We start from the raw sequence: 26,408 nt of genomic DNA on the forward strand, positions 1-26,408 counted from the left end.
GAAAACTCTCCAGACCATAATTTTGCATATACCTGAGGAGGTCTGGGCATTCAGATCTGTGTTGACAGGCCACGCTGAGCAGTGTGACCAAGTAAGAAGGAATCGTCTGCTGCCAAACCTGCTGACACACAAGGCTTCAGGTCGTGATGGAGCAACTCTGCAAGTTAACTGGAATCCACAGATCTGAGATTTGAAAGAAATTAGTGCCTGAAAGAAATCAATCCGTGAGCAAGGGATCATTTTATAGACTTAAAATACAACCTAGAATACAGCCTCTGTAATATTATCAGACTAATGGTAACCACTGCCTTCAGATGCTGTGAGGCTAAGCCACTTGGCAAAAGAAAAACTATTCTTTTGAACTCTGTGGTCCATGAGTTGGAAAAATTGTAGATTAAATAGCAAAACTAAAATATTTAGCCCTATTGCCTTTCCTCTGAGAAAGAAAAAAAGCCTTGCTAATGGACACTAATTTGAGTGTTTCTAATGGGAAGTAGGAAACCTTACATGGTTATGCATTGTATCACAGTCCCTGGTTCAGAGATTTATAACAATATGCACATTTCCCAGATGCGTACCTCCAAATTTCCTGGCATGGTGGCCACCTGAACAGCAGGAGTATTGCAGGGGACAGGCAGAGCTGGGGACATCCTTTGTGCAGAGGAAGTGCTCTAAGAAAGTATTCAAAGAAATGGAGCAAAAATCTGGAGGAGATGTGACTGTTCTTTAAGTAGGTCAGCTGTCCAGGGAAGGCCAGCCGTGAGTTCTGCTTTGTTTTGTTTTATCCTTAACACCAGCTTTTGAAAGCAAAGCAAAAATTAAAAGATGAAAAACACTTTGAACCTTTATCTGAATTTAACAGTATACAGCAGGTAGTTTTCCCCTGACATTTTTCAAGCACTCACTACGTGCCCTGAGCAAAGTTAAATGCTTCCCATGCACTATTTCCTTCGCTTCTCCCAACAACTCCGTGAAGTAGGTCCTATTATTTTATTTCCGCATTTTTGCAGGTGAAGAAACCGAGGCTTGTGGAGATTGAAAAGCCTTGCCCACGGCACACAAATAAAGAAGTGGAGCTAGAATTCCATCCCCAGTTTGTTTCAATTCAGAGCCCATGTACGGTGGCCAATAACATCAGGTTATTTGGGGTTAAGGGTGATAGCTTATGAACCACTTAGCAAGTGTCCCCCAGACTTCATGGCCATCAGGAGCAAGTTCAAAACATTTATTTCTCTGAGAGGAGTTAGCAACCTAGAAGAGTTAGGAGGGCATCCTTTCAGCCTCTCATTTTTCATTTTTCAAGTATATGTTCAGATCTGGGGCAGAGGACGTAAACGGAATAAAATCTTCTACTGAGTTACTTGGTAGGTAAGTAGATAGATGGAAGAAAGGAAGGAAAGAAGGAGGTTTGAAGCATAAACATCCTTTTCTTCTCACTGCTTGTCTAGATTTTGATTGGAGCTGTCATTGCCATGGGATCAGCCGACAGAGACGGCCGCCTACACCCAGGAGACGAGCTCGTCTACGTGGACGGGATTCCAGTGGCTGGCAAGACCCACCGTTATGTCATTGACCTTATGCACCATGCAGCCCGGAACGGGCAGGTCAACCTCACTGTGAGAAGAAAGGTGCTATGTGGAGGTATGTAACTCGAACCAGCAGCAAGCGTTGGAGGTTAGGTGGTGAGATGCTTTTGTGAGTCAGGGTCAGGACACTGGAGACGGCATTTTAAATCAGTTTCTATATTATATGAGGGAAAAGACCAACCGTGATATGCCAGATGTAACTGTGATGTTGCAAGTGCAGATTTTCACCCCACTAGTACATTTCTAAGCAGTCTTTGAGGCTGACATTTTCCATGGAGTCATTAAAAATTTCTAGCCAAGCCTGAGGCTAATTTAAGATGTGTATGCTCTTGGCTTTTCGGTAGATGCCAGGTGTAAGAAGAACATTATAATAGTGAAAAATACAGCTTTGGAAAATGTTCTTCATTGTGTTTACAAGACGAGGAACACAGCATTTTGATACCATAAAAAGGCAACGAGGATGGAAAATTAACTTCCTTTGTAGAGCCTGATGAATGGTAACAATAAGAAGATTACTCTGATTTAGAAAAATACAGCTATATGTCACTCTGAGAAAGCCCAATTCATGTAACTCCAAAGTCCTGAAACGGAGAAATTAGAAGTAATTATTCCCTTTACAACCTTTACAGCTTCATAAAAGAATCCACCAAAGAAATATTTTTAAAAGTCAGCCCTCTTAGTCATATTATGATTCAATTTAGCTCTCTTTACCATCTCTCAACCCCCCCAAAAAACGATTTCTGTTTATAAGGAATATGTCCATTACAAGCATTAGACTGTTTTTTATCCTCTGAGCACTCAGTAATATTGGGAATATTGTCCCAAACCGCCTGTGCTTTGCCCTGTGAATTGCAGGAGCGACAGTGCCAGAGATGCTCTGTTGTCACCTGCCCCGGTGGCCTGCTGGCCTCTCTACTCAGCCCTGGACTGCTTCTCACACACAGTGATCGATACGAGAATTAGGAGGGGCCTTAGAAAGAGCAACATGAACTCCCTTGTGTTACAGACGACAAACTGAGGCCCAGAGGTTCAGTAGATGCCCTGGCGGTCTGCAATGAGTCAGTGATCATGCACAGACCCATCTCCCCAGCCAGTGCTTCTTTCTTTACTCTACCACCAACCCCCTGTCCAGTGAATTCAAAGACATTAGACCAACCTTTAGCAAATGTCACTCCCTACCATGAGGAGTCTTCCATATGTGCTATTATCATAACACATTTGCATTTTTAAAAAAGGGCCACCAGCTAATCACAGCTGTGAATCACTCGAGAGGATAAAGTTTATTAGTCGAACTAAAAATCCTCTTCTATTCAAGTCTTGTAGAAACTAGATTTTGAATAAGAGCTATCACTTAAAAGGGTAAGTCAGAAGAATTATCAGCCCTTACCTGTAGAGACTGCTATAGGTCTTGTATTATGGAGGTTTTGCTAAGAGGTGCCATTCGTCTTCAGAAATTCACAGCAGACCACTTGACCCAGTGAAGTAAAACACCTTGAATTATGCCTTATCCTTGGGCGAGATGCCCCGAGGAAGACAGTGTTTGCTCAGTTAACATTTAACTGTCTCTCACACTCCAAAGTGATTTTTTTTTTTTTTTTTTTTTTTTTTGGCGGTACGCTGGCCTCTCCCGTTGCGGAGCACAGGCTCCGGACGCGCAGGCTCAGCGGCCATAGGCCCACGGGCCCAGCTGCTCCGCGGCACGTGGGATCTTCCCGGACCGGGGCACGAACCCATGTCCCCCGCATCGGCAGGCGGACTCAACCACTGCGCCACCAGGGAAGCCCTAAATCAGTATTTTTAAACTTATCTTTGGGTTACAGAACATATAGCACAGCAAACTTTTTATTAAAAATCACTTTGGAGGGCTTCCCTGGTGGCGCAGTGGTTGAGAGTCCGCCTGCCGATGCGGGGGACATGGGTTCGTGCCCCGGTCCGGGAAGATCCCACGTGCCGCGGAGCAGCTGGGCCCGTGGGCCTATGGCCGCTGAGCCTGCGCGTCCGGAGCCTGTGCTCCGCAACGGGAGAGGCCACAGCAGTGAGAGGCCGAGGTACGGCCAAAAAAATAATAATAATACTGATTTACAAGGAAGTACACTGCAAAGTGCAAAAATTGATGCACCAACATCATTTCATGCTCTCCTTGCCATCAGGTGATTATTGCAAATTAAATTTTGTTCTAATCAACCCAGGCTATTGGAGTGTAGGCCAAACGCTTCAAAAATGTATTCTTGCAATTTGTGGATCATGCAACTTCTGTGAAGATGCTCTTTGCTGCAGTTCTTACCAACTTTACTCATTTAGGCTTTCAGGTGCATTTCAAGTGCATTTAATTTTTGAAAAGTTTCTGCTGCAGACTGCTCGTTCACACCAGGAGAGTTTCCAAGTTAGTTCAGCCCACTCTTCCTTGAAAGCTTCATGAGTATTGAAACCAATTCAGTTCAGCAAAGGATACTTTGATAGTCAATTCAATGCCTAGAAATAGGATGGAGCAGATTTTTTAAACGGGCCTAGGGAGACAGCCTTTCTTCATAGCTGCCATTTCTCCAACAGTGAGAAGAGATAGCTACAAATGGATATGACAGTGGATATGCCATTTTCAGGGTTCTTGTTAGCATCATTCTTATGCTTTCTTAAGCAAATGCAGTGGGAGGTGCAAGCCTGGCTTAGGATGAGATGGTTCAAAGCTGAGGGGAAATGAGTAATCAGATTGTAAAGAGACAGAAGATGAACAAGAAGACAGACAGTGTCACCACCTTCTTGCACAAAGGAGTAATATAATGGAAAAAGAGGTGGGCCGAAGGGAGCTCAGCCTTATGCTTGCCTCCGCTCGTACAAATGTCCTGCCTCACCTCAGAAGACACTGGGCACTGGTTTTCTGGTTGATGTTGAAGAGAAGAAGAAAAAAAAGCATTAATTATGAGAGATACAGACTGGTTAGTTACACTGGGCAAAAATTAAAATAAAAACCTGCTCCAAATGTTAACATACCAAAAAAAGTGTACGCACTAAAGATAGAAAGGCAGATTTTTCAATTAGGCAATGGCAAACTAGATCCTCAAAAGTGAGAAATGATGGATGAAAATGTAAAGGATAAAGGATGAAAACATCCAGTAATGTATCCAGTTTTGTTTACCGGATAATTTTAGCACAGATCTTGCACCTTAAACTACTTTTGAGAGGTGCCTTATCTATGCTCCCGGCTCCGATATTTAGTTATTCTTTCCCAAGGATAGTAGAAGAGTGGCTTTCATTGTTACACTGAAAGTGTAAATATCTACATGTTTAATAATTCAACTTTGAGACGTTCAACATAGTGACACATTATTTTGAATACATACGATTTGTCTGAGAGAAGAGTGTCTCTGAGGAATTTCCGAAAGTGTAAATCTAGAATTGATGTGAAAGAAAGTTTTATGACTTCATCAAAACATGTTAGAGTCCATCTTAAAGCTGTCAGCATCTTTTTTTTCTAACACCTAAGGGAAAGTCTAATTCTTGGCCTATACTGAGAAAGGGAAGGTTTTCTTGGCAGCTGGGTGAAAAGTTTAGCCCGTGTTTAGGGTGCTAGTGAATTCCCTGCTCCTGGTTACTGTATTTTCTGTCAATTCTAAATACAATCCCTTACTCTTTGTCTATGAGCATGTCACCCATTTAAATAATGTGTCCGCCTTGATGAGCATAATGCAGGAGTGCAGAAACTCAAATGCCTGCCGGAAGGCCAGCCCCTAACATGGGCAGGACCCCAGCCTGCCAGGCACCACAGAGGTGCACTATGCCCGTGGACACTCCAGTGCACGTGTCCAAGCTCTACCACACACATACCCCATTGCCTCAGCCATGCTTCAAGACAAGATTTGCACATCCTTCCAGGGGACGGTCCTGTGAAGAGAGGCCAGGGCACAACCTGGAAGCAGGCAAGGTCTGCTTGGTTACATAGAGCCCTGGTACCCAGTCTGTGATCTTGAAGGGAAGCAAGGGCTCCAGCTGAACAAGTCCCTTTGGCCCTGTGTGCTCTTCACTCCACGGGTAAATGAGTAAATCAGGAATTTGCAAGAGACACTGGGGAGTAGCTGGGTCTTGCACATTGCGTCCTCAGTCAAGGGAGCAGGAATTGCCCAACTCTAGTCGATTATTACCAAATATTTCAAGAGAAACTAGAAATCCAGCTTTCTGTAAAATCACCCTATTTAAAAACATTGGCAATTAATTTTAACAATTATTAAACAAAGTCTAGACCGGCATTGGGCAGGAATAAGAAATGGGCCTGCAGACCAGGAGCAGCTCCTGGCCAGCAGTTGACTGTTCTGGTCAAAACCATCTCACCTGGAGGACATTATCAATGACTCCTGCCTTCCCAAACGGAGACCCTCTCCCAGTCAGCACAGTGATGATTTCCAGTATGACTGGTGAGGACAAAACAGAAGCTAAAACCTAAAAATTAATTCTTTGAGTTGAATAGATATTAAGTGACTTAATTCTGTACACCCATTTGCATGCGAGCCAGAGGACGAGTCAGGGATGCTAGGAGTTAGTGTGTTTAAAAAAAAAGAAGAAGAAGAAGAAGAAACAAAATTGCACGTGGTATTTAGTCACTTTCTGACATTTTACTATATTATTCTAAAACAACATTGTTCATCCCCTATACCAGGAAGTGCTGTTGGAGAGAAGACAGTCTCATTGGGTCTAGAGCCAGCCAAGTAGAAAAATGAGGTGGAATCAGTAATATCCCTCAAAGTCAATCATTGGAAGTCTTCTTAACTCCCTGGTTTTAAATGTGCTCATGGTGTTAAAGATAAAGAACTTTGTTCTAGAGGTTGAAAGAGACATGCAGAAGCAATAGGAAAGTATTCTGTTAATGTATTTGACTCCTTCACTCACCCAGGGACACTCACATTGACTTAGGCAATGATTTTCTTTCTCCCTTTGGAGCCTGCGGCATAGCCACTCCAAGCCACTTACTGCAAAGACAGATAATTTTTCTTTGTTGCTGCTTTACTGACAACCGCAGCTCTCAACCCCCTAAAATATGACAGCCAGAAAATGAGGTCTCTCTTGTCACTGCCTATGACATTTAGTTACTGATTTGGTCCAATAACTCAGGGAGATTTTCAATTTAATGTTGCAGCATAATAATTGTTTGTTTTTCTTCTTCCTGACTATCTCTAATCACTTTATATCCAACTTATACAAGGACTGATAAAGGATATGTGCTTACCAAGACAATAACAGCTTGTCTTTGGATGATGTTTTCTAGTGGAGAGGGTTCATTTTACAGGTAGTTTGAAATTCTGGTGGAAAAGAGGGAAAAGCTTTGACATTGACATTTTGCTCTTTTATCACCTCCATACATTTCTTACATCTGAAAACATCCATTTGTTTTCTTTTATTAAAACCTGATTGATTAAATATTACAGAAAAATTCCAATGTATCAAACGGTAATAAGCAGTAGCCTGGGTCTTATTCATTCTGTAATCACAGACAAGAAATGAATACATTTTTGTAAAGACCATTTTTAAATCTGAGTATTTGATTAAATGCAGCTCCATTTTCTTTAGGTATCAGTGTAACAAAACATCTCCTATAGTCAGTGTTCTTGTTCCCTGATTTTTGAACTGACTTTGATTTTTGAAACGAAATGATTTTTCATTTCAGAATGGAATTGCATCTTACATTAAAAGCCTTCATTGGAACTTTGGCTAATTATTTTTAACTTGCCATATGAGACAACGGCCAGTATTCCAAATAGGAGACCATATCTAAAGACCCAAAAGGGAATCACTAATTATCATTATTTTCTATCTTATTGTTCCTCTGTTCCATAAACATCTTTTGAGTACACTAATCAAGTTGTAAGCTGGACATGAAACGGTCCTATTTCTAATTACAGTATTCTACGTGCCTGCTTAAGTTTTGGTTTTTTTTCATCCGAATACCAGAACCTAGGTATTATAGTAAAATGACAAAATTCTTTCTTGAATGATAGATCAACTTGCAGTTTAAAAACTAGGTTCTCTTGGCTGCCAACTTTCTATCATTTCTCCTTATAAATATACTTGCTTTCTCATGGAAGTATTGGCTTGCTTTATCTGGTTGACAATAAAGTATATTTTACAATAATATAGAATGTAAATGAGCAAGGCCTCCAACACCTCCCTTAGAGATTCAAAATTCGTCATTCCTCAGCCTGATATCGTTGTTAGATTTGATCCTAGAGTGAGCAAACTAAGAAGTATGTTTCCCAGCTACACAAAGTGAATGAACACTTCTAAGCTAACAGAATATCACAGAATTAAATAAACCCATGGCTTTTTAGTGAAATTATGGTAGGTCACTTTACATGGACATCCTCTGGGCTATTAACCCCAACTACAATCAGCACTTCTCAAAGTGTGGCCTTGAAACCTCATCCAGATTCCTGTGCCCAGTTGTTCCTAGATCTACTGAAAAAACTCCTTGGGTGGACTCTGATGATGCATATTTCTTACAAGTTCTTTAAGTGGGTTTTATGCATAGCACAGTTGAAGAGTCTGTCTATCTGTTTTATGATCTTCTTAGATCAATTATTGTTGTGAAACTAAGAAGCCTGATATTTAAAACTAGGCATTGTCTTGGCGGGTTGCAGTCTCACCAAGAAGAAGTTATAAACAAGTAGCGGCACAGGGGAAGCTGAGGAGGGGTTTGACCTGTGTTTGCTGTGAAGGGTGGAAAGGGGCAAGACCTAGGGGGCTCCATAGCCAGGTTTGTAGCTTTTCAAATACTCTTCACATCCGGGGGGCGGGGGGAGGAATGGAGGCCAGTCAACCAGCCTGGTAACAATGCCAGTGTCTAGAATAGTGCCCAGTACACAGGAGGCACTCCTTCATCAAGACCCTTGCTAAATAAATAACCAGGTGCCTGTGTACGATGTGTGTTCCAGGGGAGCCCTGCCCAGAGAACGGGAGGAGTCCAGGCTCCGTGTCGACCCACCACAGCTCTCCTCGCAGCGACTACGCAACCTACACCAACACTCACACCAACAGCAGCGCCTCTCCCCCCGAAGGCTTCGCCTCCCACAGCCTGCAGACCAGTGACGTGGTCATTCACCGCAAAGAGAACGAGGGTTTCGGCTTTGTCATCATCAGCTCCCTGAACAGGCCAGAGTCTGGATCCACCATAAGTAAGTGTCTGCTTTGCCTGCTTTTGAATAAGAGCTATTGTTTTTATTGTTCTGGTGGTGGGGATCCTGGACAAGTAGATCAGAGGACTGTTGTATTCATAAATGTGGAGCCCAAAAGTCGTAGCCTCTGGGCACAAATAAGGCATCCTTAACACTCGCCTAGCCAAATGTTGCCGACTTCGGCTCAGAAAAAATGCAAGACCACAGCTAATGGCCTCCCAAACCCACAGCCCCCATAAAAGCTCTTCATTCATTTTAAACTGGGAAGAAAATAATGCAGCATGATGTGGGAATTTTGACATGAGGGGAGAGGTGCTCCTGTTCTGTAGAATGAAACCAGCTACACCAAGGATCTGAGGGAAAAGCAGTCCAGGCAGAAGCCTTGACGTGGGAAGGTGCTCAGCATTCAGGAAATATACAGAAAATGTATGGTTTCACATATACATGGAATCTGAAAAACAAGGCAAATAAACACACTAACAGACAAAGCAGAAAGACTCCTACTAGATACAGAGAACAAACTAGTGGTGGCCAGAGGGGAGGGGGAGGGGAATGGGTGAGATAGGTGAGTGGAATCAAGTGGTTCAAACTTCCAGTTATAAAATAAGTAAGTCACAGGGATGTAATGTACAGTGCATGGAATATAGTCAATAAAACTGTCACTTTGTATGGTGCATAATCTATAAAACTATCAAATCACTATGTTGTATACCTGAAACTAATATAAACTTGTAAGTCAACTATACTTCAATTAAATAGATATGTATATGTTTATATACAGATTATGTGTATATAGATACACATACAGAAGTCCAGTACATCTGTGGTCTAGTGAACACGAGCAGCATGAGACCAGGACATAGACCTAGGCAGGAGCCAGGCTGTGCAGGGCTTCACACACCCTTGGGAAGAAGCGTGGATTATAGTCTAAATCCATGGGAACCATTGGAAGGTTTTAAGCGGTAGACAGATATCTGACGTATATTTTTAAAAGATGAATCCAGATGCTTATGAAAAATGAAATCAGGAAGAGAGCCAGAGTGGAAGCATGAGACATAGTTCGGAGACCTTTAACACCGTCTTGTGGATTGCACTGATCATTCTGTAATGTATAAAAATATCAAATCAGTATGTTGTGTACCTGGAGCTAACATAGTGTTGTAGGTCAACTATACTTCAGTAAAAAATAAATAAATAATAAAATTTTAAGTAAGTAAGTAAATAACTTAATAAGACAGCCCTGTGGGTCCAGAGATCCCAGTGCCTTGGTAGAAGAAATGGATGGGGGAGGAGTAGATGTTTTCACCTTCTGAGGTTCCTCCAAATCTAAGGTTCCAAGAGTCTGTACAACAGGTGACAGTCAGAGGTCATATCTCTCTTCCAATCAATCATCTTTGCAGATTCTCAGCTTCCTCAGTGGTTTTCCTTTCAGCGACACTATTCCAGAAGTCACTCATCAGCCAGCAAGCAGTAGGACAGAAGTGATAGGAAAACTTGTTCATTTTTCATGAACGAGTGATTTGGCCCAAAACGTTGTGGATAGAAACACCATAACAGAGAGCATTAGGAGAAACAATAATTGAGTCATGCTGTGGTCCTGAAATTCTTATGAATTGTGGTTGTCCCCAGCACATGGCAAGGGGTGCGGGTATCAAACACTGCTCAAGAAATCAAATTGTTGAGAATGAATAAGAACTTTTTATGATAAAGTTAATGTTAGCATAATACTACCAGGACTAAATGGAGAGAATTGCCCTGTTTATCTTTAGCTTTGACAAATTCAAGAGTGGAAGCTATAGAAGCATTAAACTTTGTGAAAGGTGAAAATGTGCAGAAGCTAAATTACGTACATCTGAAAGTATGATTTCATTTATCTTTTTCTTCATGATAAGCTAAAGAAATAAATCCAGTCCTTAAGCATAGAGTAAAGGCAGGATTCTGTCAGTGGGGTGGATTCAGCAAGATTAAAAGGACACAAGATTTTCTTCAATTATATGAACAATCTTCCAATAATTTACACTTGGGGAAAATGTTCACAGAAAGCTTTTGTAGCTATTCCAGGCATTCAAATTTTTTATTGGGGCAGGATACCTAAAGGACTGGAATAAAATTAAGTGTACTACCACAATGAAAGTGTTAAGCATGTATTTAAGGTCTCAGCTTTATTTGAAATGTGACAACATTATTGCTAAACGTATAGGAGAATGTGTGTGCATGTGCGTGCATGCTTGTGTACACGTGTACACTTACTACATAAGGAAGCCACAGAGGATTTGTCTGTTGCAAATAAGATCCACGCGTGGACAGGTCTGGCAAACACCAGGTGCAAATGCTTACAATTAAATGTGGATTTTTCTTCCTACCAAGTGACATTAGACTGACCTCAAAAGAGTAATTCTAACCATTTTCGAAATGGTATTATTTTACATCACCCTGGAGAGTGGAAATCTATTTGAGTTCATGATGCTTCCTAGCTTCTTTTTACACGTATTTATTTCTTTTTAATTTAAGAAACTTTAAAAAAATTTTATTGTAGTTGCTTTACAATATTGTGTTAGTTTCTACTGTACGCGAAGTGAATCAGCCATATGTATACATATATCCCCTCCTTTTTGGATTTCCTTCCTATTTAGGTCACCACAGAGCACCAAGTAGAGTTCCCTGAGCTACACAGTAGGTTCTCATTAGTTATCCATTCCATACATAGTATCAATAGTGTATATAAACACAGGCTGTCCCTATGTTCTGGGAAGAGCATGTTTACAGTCTGTAATTTGCAACATGCTCCTGAAAGGTTTCTAGACCTGATGCTCCTTCATGCTTAACTTCCGTAATAATTTTCAACTCTTAATTCTGAAGAGAAGGGCGAAGTGCCACCTCCTGTGCCACACATCCGCTGCCAGAATATCAAGGCTCCTTGGGCTCTGTGAGCCTGGGAGAGCGTGATCCTGTTCTGATATTCAGGAGTCACAGTCATTTCCAGGGCTGGTGTCATTTTTCTCTTCGTGTCTTGTCTGGGCCCAAGGATCTTGAACACATTTGTGGTTTATTTTTCAGGCTACTGAGATCCTCTCCTTAGCGGACAGAGTGCTGTTATTTATGCCTTTGATAGGGGCACCATCACATCTAGGCAAGGGAGTGGCGTGGCTAACAGCCCAGGTGCTCTAATCGTACTGCCTGGATTTGACACCTGGCTCCGTCATTGACTAGCTCTGTGACCTTGGGGAAGTTATACAACTTCTTTGGGCCTTAGTTTCCTTGAATGTAAAGAGACAATCATTTTAATACCTATGTCCTCAGGTTGCTGTGAGGGTTGAATGAATTAGTACACGGAAGTGCTTAGAAGAGCGCTGACTCAGAGTGAGCACTACGTGTGTGGTCACTGCTGTCTAGACCACCTTGCCCGCTAGGAATTATCACTGTGTTCCATCAACTCGCTCTTCTCGGAGGGCCCAGAGTTCACGCTGCTGTCGGTTCAGTCAGCCATCTTGACTGACTGGTCAGTCTGACTCAAGTCAGAGTCCACCACTCTCCCAGAGCAGCTAAATCCGGGCAGCAGATGAGCATCTCTGAGGGCCAGCTCCGCCCCCGCCCCCGTGCTGACCTTCTGGGAGCACAGTGTTCCCCACCCCTGGGCCAGGGCTGGGGGCCGTGAGAGCAGTAGCGGCGGCAGCCATGCCAGTCGAGCAGAGTGGGCCTTTGCTGAGGCTTCAGGCTGCAAGTCTCCCCAGAAAGCACTAACCAATAGACTAGAAGAGTCAGGGCAAACATCAAAATTCAGACTCAGAGCTGTGCCTTTTAGGATATCCTGCAAACTTTATGTCTCTGTTGACTAGATCAGAGAAGAGAGGAGAGGTGGAGAACCCAGTGTAAACTTCCCCACCCTGCAGACAGAGAAGGAGTGCCCTTCCACCGCTTGTTCAGCCCAGGCAGCAACTTTGCCAAGAAGGCCAGATGTTTAACCAGTTGGGAACTTGGAAAAGTCGAGTTCCTGGCTTATTTGTTGCCTGGAGTTTAGTAGGGCTCTTTATCAAAGCCTCACATACTTTTTTCACAATATTATTTCCCCCAAAAATAAAAAAGAACTTTTTTATACTATTAATGTAATTCGGGAGCATATTACTTCCTTCCAAAGCCAGGAGGCCAACTATTGTTTGGGAGCAGACAGATCTTAGAAGCCTTCTATATGAGGTGCAGAAATACCTTTCTTGATTTAAATTGAGAACAGGTAAGCTTCCTGAGCATTTCTGGCCCATTATCCAAAATATTAAGTTTTTTTTTTTCAGACCTTAAAATTAGACTCAAGGGAAAACAAAATGGTTTGTATACCAGAGCCTAGGATAAGAGTGAACTGTAACAGGCAATTGCACTTAAAATTCTTTAAAGGATTCAAAAAAATTTATATAGAAAGATGTTCATTGCCACATTATTGATAAATGTTGAAAGCTGGAAATAATGTTAGAAGTTTCTCCAAAACTGGAAACGTTGGTGTATTCGGGAAGTTCAAGGCATTTGCTGCCATTGACTGACTGCTGTCATACTTACTGAGGTTTTGTACCCAGGATAAAGAAGGTAGCCTTCAGAGTCAGAGTGGATCAGATGCTTGCTCTGGACATATATACACTACCAAATGTAAAATAGATCGCTAGTGAGAAGCAGCCGCATAGCACAGCAAGATCAGCTCGGTGCTTTGTGACCACCTAGAGGGGTGGGATAAGGAGAGTGGGTCCGACATGCAAGAAGGAGGAGATATGGGGATGTATGTATATGTATAGCTGATTCACTTTGTTATAAAGCAGAAACTAACACACCATTGTAAAGCAATTATACTCCAGTAAAGATGTAAAAAAAAAAAAAAAAAAAGCCCCAGTGGCCATGTGCAGTGGGGTTGACAGGTCAGCCTTTGGGCCTCCCCAGCTGAAGGTCTGAGTCCGACACCCAGGTTTTATTACAGAGCTGTAACCGTCATCGCAGGTGCTTCCTGCCCTGCCCCCAAAACCTGCTTTCCCACCAGAGGTTCCCAAGAAGGGCTTTGACACCAGTGATGAAATAAAAGTGACACTGATTCTCCTGCTCTTGTAAAACCTGTGAGGAAGGTTATGTTGAAATGTATTGGGTAGCCGTGCGTGGGCAGCTTGGACGGTGGTGTTGGAGGCTGGCAGCCTATTGAGGGAATTCGTAAATTTAGGTGCAGGCCCATCACAAACTGGGAGGTAGAACGTACTCTGGACAGCAGCCATAGTAGCAACCCAAGCAACACCAGTAGAGGAACAGTCATTTCAACGCTTCCTTCCTTTATTCATATTGTCCTAACGGCTTCGAGTCTGTTTTCCTTGTCTGTGTTGCAAACAACTCACTGGTCAGCACGCTGCTGGCTCTTAATCTTTCAGCTCTGTACCAGGGCTGAAAATCTTTGTTTCTTTGTGTGCACTTTCTCTGGCACAGGTGGGAGTACAGACTAGGTCACTGGTGGCTTTCCCTGATGCCCACTGCAATCTGACATTCTAGGAAGACATTAGTTACCTTTGGTAAAATGCCCTGACGACTCTCAGAGTCCTTAATGCTGTCCATAGGCCCTGGTGTTGAAAAGTTATTCTAGAGATTCAGAAGCTTATCTAGCAGGTCTTTTATGACATTTTAAGTATAATTCCCTAATAAGTCTGAAATAAAACTGAACCATCAGTAAAGCAAGTTAAGATTTTTTCCACCAAAACTCACCCCACCCACTATGCAACCACTGAATAGCCATTTGAATTTAGGAGACGTACAAATTAAAACTGAAAGCCAAGACTTCTACAGTTTTGCCCTAATACAAGGAGATTTAAACTAAATGAAAAGTGCATTGGACAACACGTCTGAGCCTGTCTCCAGCTTATGCACTAACGATCGTGTCCCTTGAGCTAGTCACTTGGTCTTCCTGTGCTCCTTCCTCATCTAAACTATAAGGAAAGATGGTCTTAATAGCCTTTTCCAGCTCTAGATTATATTATGCCATGAATCAGCATGGAAATATAAGGTATTATGTTAGTTTCGTCTGTGTGTGAAAAACCTTGGGTAAATCTGAGGCCTGGATTATATTTTTCATTGCCTTAAGTTATCGTTTTAAACTTTCATTACTTTCATTTTTTATTATGTTTTTAAGGTGCTCCTAACACTTTCAGTTCTTTTGTTCATCTTATCCTTTGTCAAGAAATGATCTGAAACAAGCACTTAAATATACTAAACCAGCTCCCCGTTTAAGACATTTTAAGGCAGTGTTTCCCTCCTTCTTTCTCTTACAAAGTGATAGCATTTGCATATCGCACTGAGATAAAATGAATGAGGCTGATCGAGGCAAAAGGCAACCTCCCCAGGGGCTCTACCCCTAACCTCACTCAACCTCCTTGGGAAGCAATGGCTGTCATGGCACACCTGTACCCTTTAGTGGTACACTCCTTTTAATGGCCCATAGTTACAAAGGTTTGCCCTAAAGTGAAGCCTCTGAACCTCAGCAACCAGTAAGTGTCCCGTCTTACATTTTATTGCTTTGGGTTATGGCAATGAAGTTTCTTCAGAACTCCATACTGAGGTTTGTTCATTGATCACCTTAAAAACACAGGCAGCTGGTGCAACTGGTGCTGATGCTGGGACCTTGACTTTCTGTAAATCATTGTTAACTTTGACCTATGAATGCTGCATCCTCAAATGTCATTGCTGGAAAGTTTCTGAAGTTATACCCGTGCTGGAACATGGGAATTAGAAAGCGAGTGTTATTGGTTTCGCTATTTGTCTTTGGTTTGCAAAAGCAAGTTTCCTTTCAGAGTTCTTAGACAGCTTTGCAACCTGCCATATTCCCTTAATCCTTAAATGAATCTCTGCTTTGAATTCCTTTAACGACATAGTGCTTTTGCTCTGAGTTTTATGCTGAGAGTACTTCACTCAGGAGGCATGACGGTGTCACCCACGCTGTTAACGTGAGTGCTTTTAGAACAGAAGAAATACGGTGGGACAGGGGACACTATATAAAATGCCGGGTTTCCTCCAAATATCCGGCTTCTAAATATAACTCATGAAACCATAAGATAAGCAAATGTCTTCATAATCTTTTAGCAAATCTACATACACAAAAAAGATAAGATTGTGTTCAGTCTGCACTGACGTGCATATGGTTTAAATCAAATCAGTCTTTTCATATTTATTAGTGTGACAATTTCTGCTTCAGGAGGTGGCCAGGGGCTAGGGTACGAGTGGAGTTTCTAATGATGCAAAGTTCATCAAGAAAGGCAGCACTTTCTATGTGTAATCCAGTCTTCTCATAGTGAATCCTTGATCATAACACCCCTGATAAAAATATCTACAGGGTAAAGTTCAAAGACACCTCTCTTATATTCAAGACCCTCGGTAATGTAAACACAGCCACTTTTTACCAGCAGGTCCTCACAGTTCCATTCCATCAAAGCTGGTGTAGTTACCCCTGAAAGACAACTTTTACTTTCCTGCCCCAGTGTCCATGTTTTGGCAGCTGCCACTTGAAATACCTTCTTTTATCCACTAATAAATGTTATCAAGCTTTGTCCCAGACACTGTGCTAAGAATCTTCCATTGTATTTAATTTTCACAGCAACCCTATGAGGTAGAGACTACTGCCCAAACAGTAAGCATCTCTCACAAGCAGCTCAAAAATCTCTTAACTTCTGGGCTTCCCTGGTGGCGCAGCGGTTGGGAGTCCGCCTGCCGATGCAGGGGACACGGGTTCGTGCCCCGGTCCGGGAGGATCCCACGTGCCGCGGAGCGGCTGGGCCCGTGAGCCATGGCTGCTGGGCCTGCGCGTCCGGAGCCTGTGCTCCACAACGGGAGAGGCTGCAGCAGTGAGAGGCCCGCGTACCGCAAAAAAAAAAAAAAAAAAAAAAAATCTCTTAACTTCTGAATAAGAGTTTGCCTGACCCCTCACCCTTCTTTCTTAAGTGTTTTCTCCAGTTCTTATATGGAATTCTTTATTTTTTAAAAAAATTTTTTGTCTGTAAACCCCTTGATTGTTGACTGCTCTGTTATTTCCTTTCTCTTATCATGTCTTATTACTATCATTGTCACTTTACTTTTATAGGTTTATGTTTTGCTACGCCTAAATAAATTGTAAGTTCCTTAAGGGCAAGAAATTAGGACATTTCTTTGAACCCCTCACAGTTCCCAGTAGCATACTTTTTAAGGATTTGTCACATAATTTATGTTGGTGGGATGGTATTAGATCCTCATATAGATCAGCACTGTCCTCATCAAAGTAAAAGTGTGAATGTTCTCTGGTCTCACTTCCTATACACCTAAACCTAGCTGTTCCATCCCTTAGAGGCAGCAAGACATATCTCTGAGAATGAGCAAAGAACTCAGGGGAGGAAATGTTTGCAAGCTGGTCCTCGCGCAGCATGAGAAATTGCACTATAAGAAAGTGGAACTGTAACACAGTGTCCCAGAATACAGATTTCGCATCAGTTGTTCTCAGCCTGAGTAGATGATTCTGTACCAGCTCAGGGGTGAAGTCTTAGATGACAGAGGCCTCTAAGAAATCAGGCCCCAGCGAGCCATCTCGGTGCCTCTGGGAAGCCCTCTAGTTGTGAGCATTTGGGTTGCAAAACCCTTGTCCTCCGAAGGGCCAGGCTGCTGGCCTCAGTATGCCCTCTGACTCGCCTCATCCTGGAATGGCCATCCGTCTGGATGAACATCACCTCAGTGATAATCATATCACCCTAAGCAGGAAGGTTTGGATGGCAGCCCAAGCGCCTTAGAAAAAAGGGTGACTTCACATTATTTATTCATTCCACAATCCTCATTAACAAAGTAACCCCTATCTGTTCCCAGTGAACAACTTCTAATTCACATTTCTTCTTTATAGGATCATACCCATCTAAAACCAGATGACTAGGACCTACTGATTAAATTCCATTTTTTATTTCAGTCCTGAGCATGACTAGGTTTGTTCCCAAATTAAAACCTGGCTGCCTAGGTCTTACCAGGAAGCAGACAAGCAAACAACAACAAAAAAAGGTTTTGCATAAACTCTAAGTACTCTGATATCCGAACATCCACGCATCTATAACTAAAATGGAAAGACGGATGTAAGCATTTTACTCTCTTAGCACCAACACATTTAAAGATCATTAACTTGTAAAACACAAGTCCACAGAGACACACCATCATTCTTATTTATTCTCAAGAAGAAGAGCGATGCAACCTATCAAAAAAATGTGAGGGCTCACCGTGTATTTTTTTTTTTTAATTCTAGACCATCTTTCGTATTTGAATGGAGCTCATAAATCATAATCATAAGCTTTCCCCACTGGGAATCATTCTTCAGGAGGGTTTTATTATTATGTTCAAAGACTCTCCAGGCAGTGGCAGAAGGTGGATGTGCAGATGCCTTCTTAGCTTCAACTCTTCGGTTGTCTTAAAGCTCGTTGGTTGGTGATCAGTAGCTGTTTCCTCTGGGCTTATGTCCTGCAGCCCCTTGTTATTCACGAGACGGTACAGGGAGATCGCAGCTGCAAAAAGAGCCCAGACTTTGTGTACATGGTCCCCCTCTACCAGTGGAAAATGCCCATCATTCCTCCCATGGGGTTCAAACAAATCCTGAGCCTGCAGTTCACTTTTGCAAAAGACACATTTTCTTTACGATCTATTCAGGGCCTCATGTTGGATTACATTCTCTGTGATTTTATTTTTCTTCTTTTCTCCAACAATCAACCACGTAAGAAAAGCTGATTCCACATAGGCATCTATTTTAAAAGCATGTAGTTAAGTGAACACAGTACTGTTATTTATCACCATTTTCCAGCTATGTTGAACGAGTGCTATGAGGGAATATTTCTCCCACTTGGACTGGGATAAATAGCATTTCTTTTTGTGCCCCAGCTTTCATCAAGGACTCAGGGAGTACCTCTAACCAGCTCCTTCCTGCCAGACCAAATCCCGGTGAAAGCTCTCTTTGTTCACTTGACCACCAATAATTTTGAAATTTAAGCTGGATTTTTTTCCCAAACAAACCACTACCAGTCTTTGGTTAGAATTATTTCTAAAGATTAATCAGTCAGCCTCCTCTGGGTGAAGATCACTAGGCATTCCTAACATGTATACTGTGCCAAAGTAAATTAATTAATAGTGGGGCCTTCTACTGGCATATTCATTTTCCAGTCTGATCTCTTCCAGATCTTATTACTCTAAGCCAGGCAATGGTTTGCTTCACAGACATGCCCAGATGTTGGACACCTGATGAACCCATCTGCTTTCCCAAGGGTGAGGTGCCCAAAACCTTCTGTTCAGAGACTGTTCATAATATAGATATATATTTATGGATTCATCATAGAGGAGAGTCTTCCAGTAAGCAAGGGTACATAGTTTATAAGGTATTCTGGCAGAGAACAGTTGAAATAACATGAGATAGAAGAATATTTCCACTTAGAAGTCTTCATTCAAATGTTTTTCAGACTTGCTAGATGAACAGCAAGATGAAAAATAGCTTACTTTCTATAGGCATTTGACAAAATTCAAATACAATAAGACCTCTATTGTATTGGTTGCCAAGTGTCTTAGTCCGTTCAGGCTTCTGTAACAGCCACCAGATTGGTGGCTTGTAAACACCAGTGTACGGAAGTTTATTTCTCACAGTTTTGGAGGCTGGGAAGTCCAAGATCAAGGCGCTGACAGATTCAGTGCCAGGTGAGGGCCAGCTTCATAGACGGCCCATCGTCTCACTGTGCCCTCACCCCTCATGTGGTGGAAGGGACAAGGGATATCGGTGGGGTTCCTTTCATAAGGGCACTAATCCCATTCATGAGGACTCCACTTTCATGACCTAATCCCCTCCCAGGGCCCCACCTCCAAATAACCTTCACTCTGAGGCTTAGGTTTCAACATATGAATTTGGAGAGGACACAGACATCCAGTTGGTAGCATCGAGTTAGCCACGGATAGTGATGCTCCCTGGGGCTAAGTGGCTAAGAGAAGGCTGGCAGGCATGGCTTTCAGCTCCAATCAATGTAGATGCTCACAAGCTTTAAAGTAGGCCTCCCAATAGCTAAGTTCATATCCTAGCTGAGTCTATGCACAAGTCTATACACAAGTCTATGTATCTTTCATTCTTTTTTTTTTTTTTTTTTTGGCGGTATGCGGGCTTCTCACTGTTGTGGCCTCTCCCGTTGCGGAGCACAGGCTCCCGACGCGCAGGCTCAGCGGCCATGGCTCACGGGCCCAGCCGCTCCGCGGCATGTGGGATCTTCCCGGACCGGGGCACGAACCCGTGTCCCCTGCATCGGCAGGCGGACTCTCAACCACTGCGCCACCAGGGAAGCCCCTATCTTTCATTCTTGAGAGACTAAAACAAGCTATTACCCAAACATGTTTTCCAGATAAACAACTCGAATATATCAGGCCCGCCCGACTGCCACTGCCAAGGGTTTAGTAGAGGTTCTAGATTAGCCCTGTGCAGAAGAACTTTCTGCAGTGATGGTGATGTTCTATTCTGCACTAAACAGTACTGTAGCCACTAGCCATGTGTAGTTATGGAGCACCGGAAACAAGGCTACTGTGGCTGAGGAACTAGATTTTTACTTGTCTTTCATTTCAGTTGATCTGAATAGCCGTGTGTGGCTAGTAACTACCATGTTGGACTGGACAGCTCTGGAGCATTGCTGCGGCCTTGAAGTGCCCTCCCTGCCTCCAGGCTTCTTCCCACCCTTGTTCCCTTCCGTCACCCTTCACACCGCCACCGATGGTACTCTTCCTAAAACAACAAGTCTGATGATACTGCTTCCTGCCTAATCCGTTAGTGACTTCTTACTTGGCCTTCACATGAATTCCAAGCCCCCTGCCACAGCCAGTAAGGCTTTTCATGATCTCTCCCTGTCACCTGCATCCCAGGCCTCACTCTTTATGCTCATGGCACCCCTGGACCCACAATGCAGACCCACAGATCTGTGCCTCTGTGAGTCACATGCCCTGTGACTGCGATGCTGTCCCCATCCTTGCCCACCTGCGAAGGTCCTGTTCAGCATTTAAATGCAGACGAGGCAGCATCTCCTCCTCCTCCACTCTCCGCTCCCACCTCCTTTCTCCTGCCTACTCGACATTAGTTCTTTCACTTATCTCTATTTATTTCCACCCCAAACCTTTTCTTTATCTCTCCCTGATTATTTACTTTCCTCCCATTTTTAAGGTTTAATTATAGATAGTAAACGTTACCCTTTTTAGTCTAGAGTCTGTGAGTTTTGACAAACGTGTTTGGTTTTGTAACTAGTACCACAAGGAGGTCAGGCCCTCTGCTCACCCTCAGCCCAGGCAACCATGGATTTGTTCTCTGTTCTGTAGTTTTGCCTTTTCCCATATAAGTAGAATCACCCAGTATGTAGCCACTTAGCATAATGCATTTCAGATTCATCCAGGTTACTTCACGTGTCAATATCGGTTCCTTTTAAATTGCTGAATAGTATTCCATTGTGTGAATGTAGCAGAGTCTGCTTATCCATTCCCAGTTGAAGGATATTCTGGTTGTTTCCTGTTTTGGGTGATTATGAATAAAGCAGCTATGAACCTCTTCATATAGGTTTTCGTGTGAAAATACGTTTTCACTTCACGTGGGTAAATATCTAGGAGTGGAATTGTTGGTTCATGTGGCACCACTTTCCAACATGGCTGTTCCATTTGGTATTTCCCTGGATAAGGGCTCTGGATGGTCCACATCCCCACCAGTACTTGTTTTCAGGCTTTGTTGTTGTTTTTTAAATTTTAGCCATTCCAGTAGGTATGTAGTCGTTTCAAGTTACATTTCTTCCCTAAAGACTAATGATATTGAGGATCTTTTCATGTGCTCTTTTGCCATCCTTATATCTGCTTTTTCACTTTTGGTCTCTTCCCTCTAGAATGTAATTGGTATTTAACTGTGGACAAAGAAACACATTTTGAGGTTCTTCAGCCTTTGTGTTTACATTTCTCATTCGTTTATCATGATAGAGTAATAAAAATCATTTTATGATGATGATCTCAAGTGAAGTGATTATGAACACATATGTCTGCTTAGTAAAAATGAAAACACATATAGTAACTATGCTTTAAAGTACAAGGGGTTAGAGAAAATACATGTAACCAGAAATTCGTATGACATTAAAATGTGTAATATTTGGGTAAGAAAGATAAGGATAGGGCTTCCCTGGTGGCACAGTGGTTGAGAGTCCGCCTGCCCACGCAGGGGACACGGGTTCGTGCCCTGGTCCAGGAAGATCCCACGTGCTGCGGAGCGACTGGGCCCGTGAGCCATGGCCGCTAAGCCTGAGCATCCGGAGCCTGTGCTCCTCAACAGGAGAAGCCACAACAGTGAGAGGCCCACGTACTGCAAAAGAAAAAAAAAAAAAAAGAAAGAAAGAAAGATAAGGATAAGAAAGAAAAACTATATGCAGTGATGGTCTCACTTTTCAAATAAGGAAACTCTGACGTGATTTATTTGGCCACTCAGAGGTCACACTTCAAGTTGTTTTCAAAATTAATATGTGACCAAGATCTTCTAGCTCCTGAATACTTTGCTTGAGGGCCTATTCATATTTAGTTTTATTCAGTCAAGCAAAATTACATTATTTCAAGTTAAAACATGATATATACCCTGTTCATGGAATTTGGCTTCTGTGGGAAACTGAGCAGCCAATAAATATTCATGTAATCTTCTGGATAACATATTGAAAAGGACAGCTGGCTCAGGAGGGATCATTTGCCTGGCTTAGTATCTGATTCTGTTTACATTAAGAAAATATTGCAAGAAGTTATTATCTACCCGAGGGCTTAGGGGAATACAATGAAAAAGCTGATATTGCACCTGATGGCTTTTGACATTTACCTATTGTAACAAGGAAACTGTGTGAAGATAGCCAAGTGACTTTTTACAAACACAATTCAGAAGCTATAAAAGGGAAAAAGGAGATGGCAGAGACAGAATACACTGCATCCGTAAAAATGAGAAACATGACTTGTCAGAAACACCTGCTTGTAACCATCAACCATTTCTACTGGGCCTGCTGAGAAATTACGGAAAGCCAAGTACATTGATGGGTGTGAAGTCTCAAAGGCAGTCGAGAGATATAGAGGAAAGAAAGTGTGGTTTCATTGAACATTTTTTACCCAATACCTGGGCTTGATGAAATGTAATTTTATGACATTTTCTGAACTCTTGGAAGAAATCAGTTGTTTGCAAGAGGGAGGAGATATGGGGATATATGTATATGTATAGCTGATTCACTTTGTTATACAGCAGAAACTAACACACCATTGTAAAGCAATTATACGCCAATAAAGATGTTAAAAAAAAAAGAAATCAGTTGTCTTTTGTATTTTATCTGTCAGGGCTACAGGAGATAACAGGACTTTTAAAGTTTGGGTACATAAATTATTGACAATATATTTTTTCCAAACAGATTCCAAATCTCTAACTGGTATACCAAAATATTGATTGCAACAACTGACTGAAATGTACAAAAGATATTTTCAATTTCTAATTAGTGATCTCATTAACTCTTCCCATTTCTTAGAAACCAATAAAATGGTAGTAAATGAAGAAGAAGGGAATGAGCATGAGTGGGGAAGCTATTTTAAAGACAAAAAAAGTGGCAACTCATTTTGTAGGGCAAAGGAAGCCAAAAAGAGAAATGGATAGCCCAGATCTGCTCATTTTTTTTTAGAAACTCACAGCAACTCAGAACTTTAAAAACTTGGGAGAGAATGGAATACAACAACCATGACCACCAGACATGAAATTTGTATTTTTAAAACAGAAAAACAAGCAAACAATAATGAAAGAATACTAGAAGAAATGGAACCAAAAGAAAGCTTCAAAGATTGCTCACTGATATACTGTCAAGTACAAATTGGCATTTTCCGTTGGCACTTGCCATCTGCCTCTACAAGGATTAAATCATGTGCTGCTACAGCTGCTGACTTTCAACACCCCTGAAAGAAGTTCAGGTGGGGAGCAGAAATGAGGCACTCTGTGCTCTGGGAAAAACTGGCAGAACAGGTCTTCAGATAGTTAGATATTTTCAGGAAAATATATTATGAGCCCAATTCTTGCATCTCCTCATATCTAGAGAAGCACTAAAATCCTCCACGGTGACGTCTGCTCCTCATGACTGGCAGTAACCTGCACGAGACTAGCAGAAACCTTCTGTAAAAAATACGTGTTTGATTTCATGTATTCCCCCTTCACCAAAATCACATATATACTGACCTTCCCCCCTGCCTCTTTGGAGCAGTTTCTCAGAGCTATCTGGGGTGCTGTCTCCCGGGCTGTAGTCCTCATTTTGCCCCAAATAAAACTTGCAACTCTCACATTGTGCATTTCTTTTAAGTCGACAATACATAGAGAGATAGACGATATTACCATCATAAAATAAACATAGAATGCTATAAAAAATATGATTAAAGAAAGAATTCTTAGAAATTGAAAATATCTTGACTAAAATTTAAAATTCAACAGAAGGATTGAAAGGTAGAGTAAAGGAAACCTCACATGAAGTAGGACAAAAAGAAACAAAGTTTGAGAGAGATGATAAGAAAATTAACAGATCAATCCAGGAAGCCAATATCTAACTAATAAGAGTTTCAGAAAGATATAGTATAATAAAAGTTCCCCAAACCAAAACTAAAAGAAATGTCTCCATACTGAAAAGAACCACACCGAAATCCATCACTGCAAAACTTTAGAACACAAAAAAGTACAGGGACAATCTTAAACATTTCTGAAAGGAAACGGAAAAATAAATATATACAAGGAAAAAGAATCCTGAGGAGTTCAGACCTCTCAGTAGCAACACTGGATGCTAGAAGACAATAGAACAATGCCAGCACATTTCTGAGGAAAAATGATTTTTTCCATCTCGAACTTCATACAATCTAGAATTCTAAGCTAGAATTCTATCAAATGAAGAAGGAAAAATGATTTTTTAAACATCAAATACTGAACAATTACTTTCTCCCATGCATGGTTTCTTAGGAAGATACTGTAGGATGTGCTTTAGAAAAATGAAAGAGTGAATCAACAAAAAGGCTCAGGGTTTACAGACTGTGCATTCCACCTTGGAGAACAATAGGAATTCCCCGGAATAACACTAAGAGCGGACTTGAGGGCAGCAGACCTACCTCTGGGAGGGAGGTCTCCAGAAGGCTCAGTTACATAGATGACTTGAGCAGCTTTGGGGGATAAAATTAAGAATATAGAGACAGCATATTGTAGAAGCGGGGGTGGGGGTAGGAGGGCAGGGGAATGATACAATCAGACACAATGATTCAGGCTGGAAGGAAGGAAAGAAATGAATCACGAAACACTACAGTGAATGATATTTCCATGGTACAACTGGAAACAATGATAACTGGTTTAACTAAAAATAGTGATAAAACTATTGGGATAAGGAGAGGAGGTGGGGTGCAGGGTGAGAGTGCTAAATCCTCTATCATAATAGGAAGTTAGTGTTTATTGACCCAAGGTGACAAATTGAGAAATAGCCATATAATATAATTTGAAATGTGAAGAAGAAAGTAGAAAGGATGAGGAGGATTAGGGCGGGAGACTAAGGTTTTTCATTATAAGCATTTAGGTTGTCTTTTATTTTTTTAATTTGTGCGTATATTCCCTCAATTAAATTGTTTTAATTATGAGATTTCCAATCATTAGAAGACAGTACTATTATTCTGTTTACTTTGCCCCCTTTTACATCATGACATGAATTTTGAAATTTTTATACAATTCTCATTTTGTACAAAAATCCAGTATTTTCTAGCAATAATATGATAAGCCCTCTGTAATAAATTGTAAGTAAAAAGAACCTCTTAGTCAGGAACTAAATTTGTCATTATAAAATTGAGCAACTAACCCTTTGAAAGTTATTTGCATGTTTGGAATGGATGTATAGTACCACATCTCAACCCTGTGACTGTGTTTAAAAAGGAGCAAAACCACTTATTTTTCTGTTGGGCAGGGAAGAAAGCTTCATCATATTTTAATATCAGTAACTCTCTAAATTGTTTTTCCATTGTTACTGAGTCATCTTGCTGTTTGGTTGTTTGTAAGCAAAACTTACTAAAAGCCATACAGTTTTACTCACTAAAATTATTCAAGTTGAGTGACACCGAATTTCACCTTCTATCTCATGACTGGAAAATCATGGGTCGGTGATTTAACTAAGTGATGGAAATATATATCCTTTTCAGGGTCTTTGGAGGGAAATGCAAAAAATGTTGACTAGAGTTGATATTTGACTTAGAGGGACAAATTTTCTAGAGCAACTTCAGACCAAAACAGAATGCCCCAGCTACCTAGAAATTAGCAAGGTAAAAGGTAACTTCTTAGGATATACAATAAAACGAGATGTATCTCTACAGAAGATAAAGGCTTAAATATCTAGAAATGGAACTGCTTTTCCATTCTCTTCCTCTCCAGCTCAACATACCCACATGCATACCCTTCTGGCACCTATAGATTTGAGGAGCATGACTATTCTGAAGTTTCATTAGTTCCTGCCACTCTCATGTCTAGACATTTTGTCAGATTATGAGGGAAGTAAAGCATATGCAAAGAATACACAAACTCCTTGAAATGTGATAGCATACATTAAAATCTATTTAAAGAAAGATAAAGAAGGATATTTGCTTTGTAGATGCTCAG

The 26,408-nt window shown here is 41.6% G+C and overlaps 1 protein-coding gene across 3 annotated transcripts in view; it reads left to right on the top strand.

Moving 5' to 3' along the window:
• MAGI2 (membrane associated guanylate kinase, WW and PDZ domain containing 2) overlaps nt 1-26,408 on the top strand; it is a gene marked incomplete at both ends in the record, with an annotated part of 1,325,315 nt that overhangs the window by 1,187,559 nt on the left and 111,348 nt on the right. For all 3 annotated transcript variants that reach the window (XM_079710838.1, XM_079710839.1, XM_079710840.1), the window contains 2 exons: nt 1,449-1,641; nt 8,504-8,743. In XM_079710838.1, the coding sequence (XP_079566964.1) occupies nt 1,449-1,641; nt 8,504-8,743 (433 nt within the window). The remainder of the gene's footprint in view (nt 1-1,448; nt 1,642-8,503; nt 8,744-26,408) is intronic.

Source organism: Hyperoodon ampullatus, assembly GCF_949752795.1.
Source record: "Hyperoodon ampullatus genome assembly, chromosome: 9".
Lineage (NCBI taxonomy): Eukaryota > Metazoa > Chordata > Mammalia > Artiodactyla > Ziphiidae > Hyperoodon > Hyperoodon ampullatus.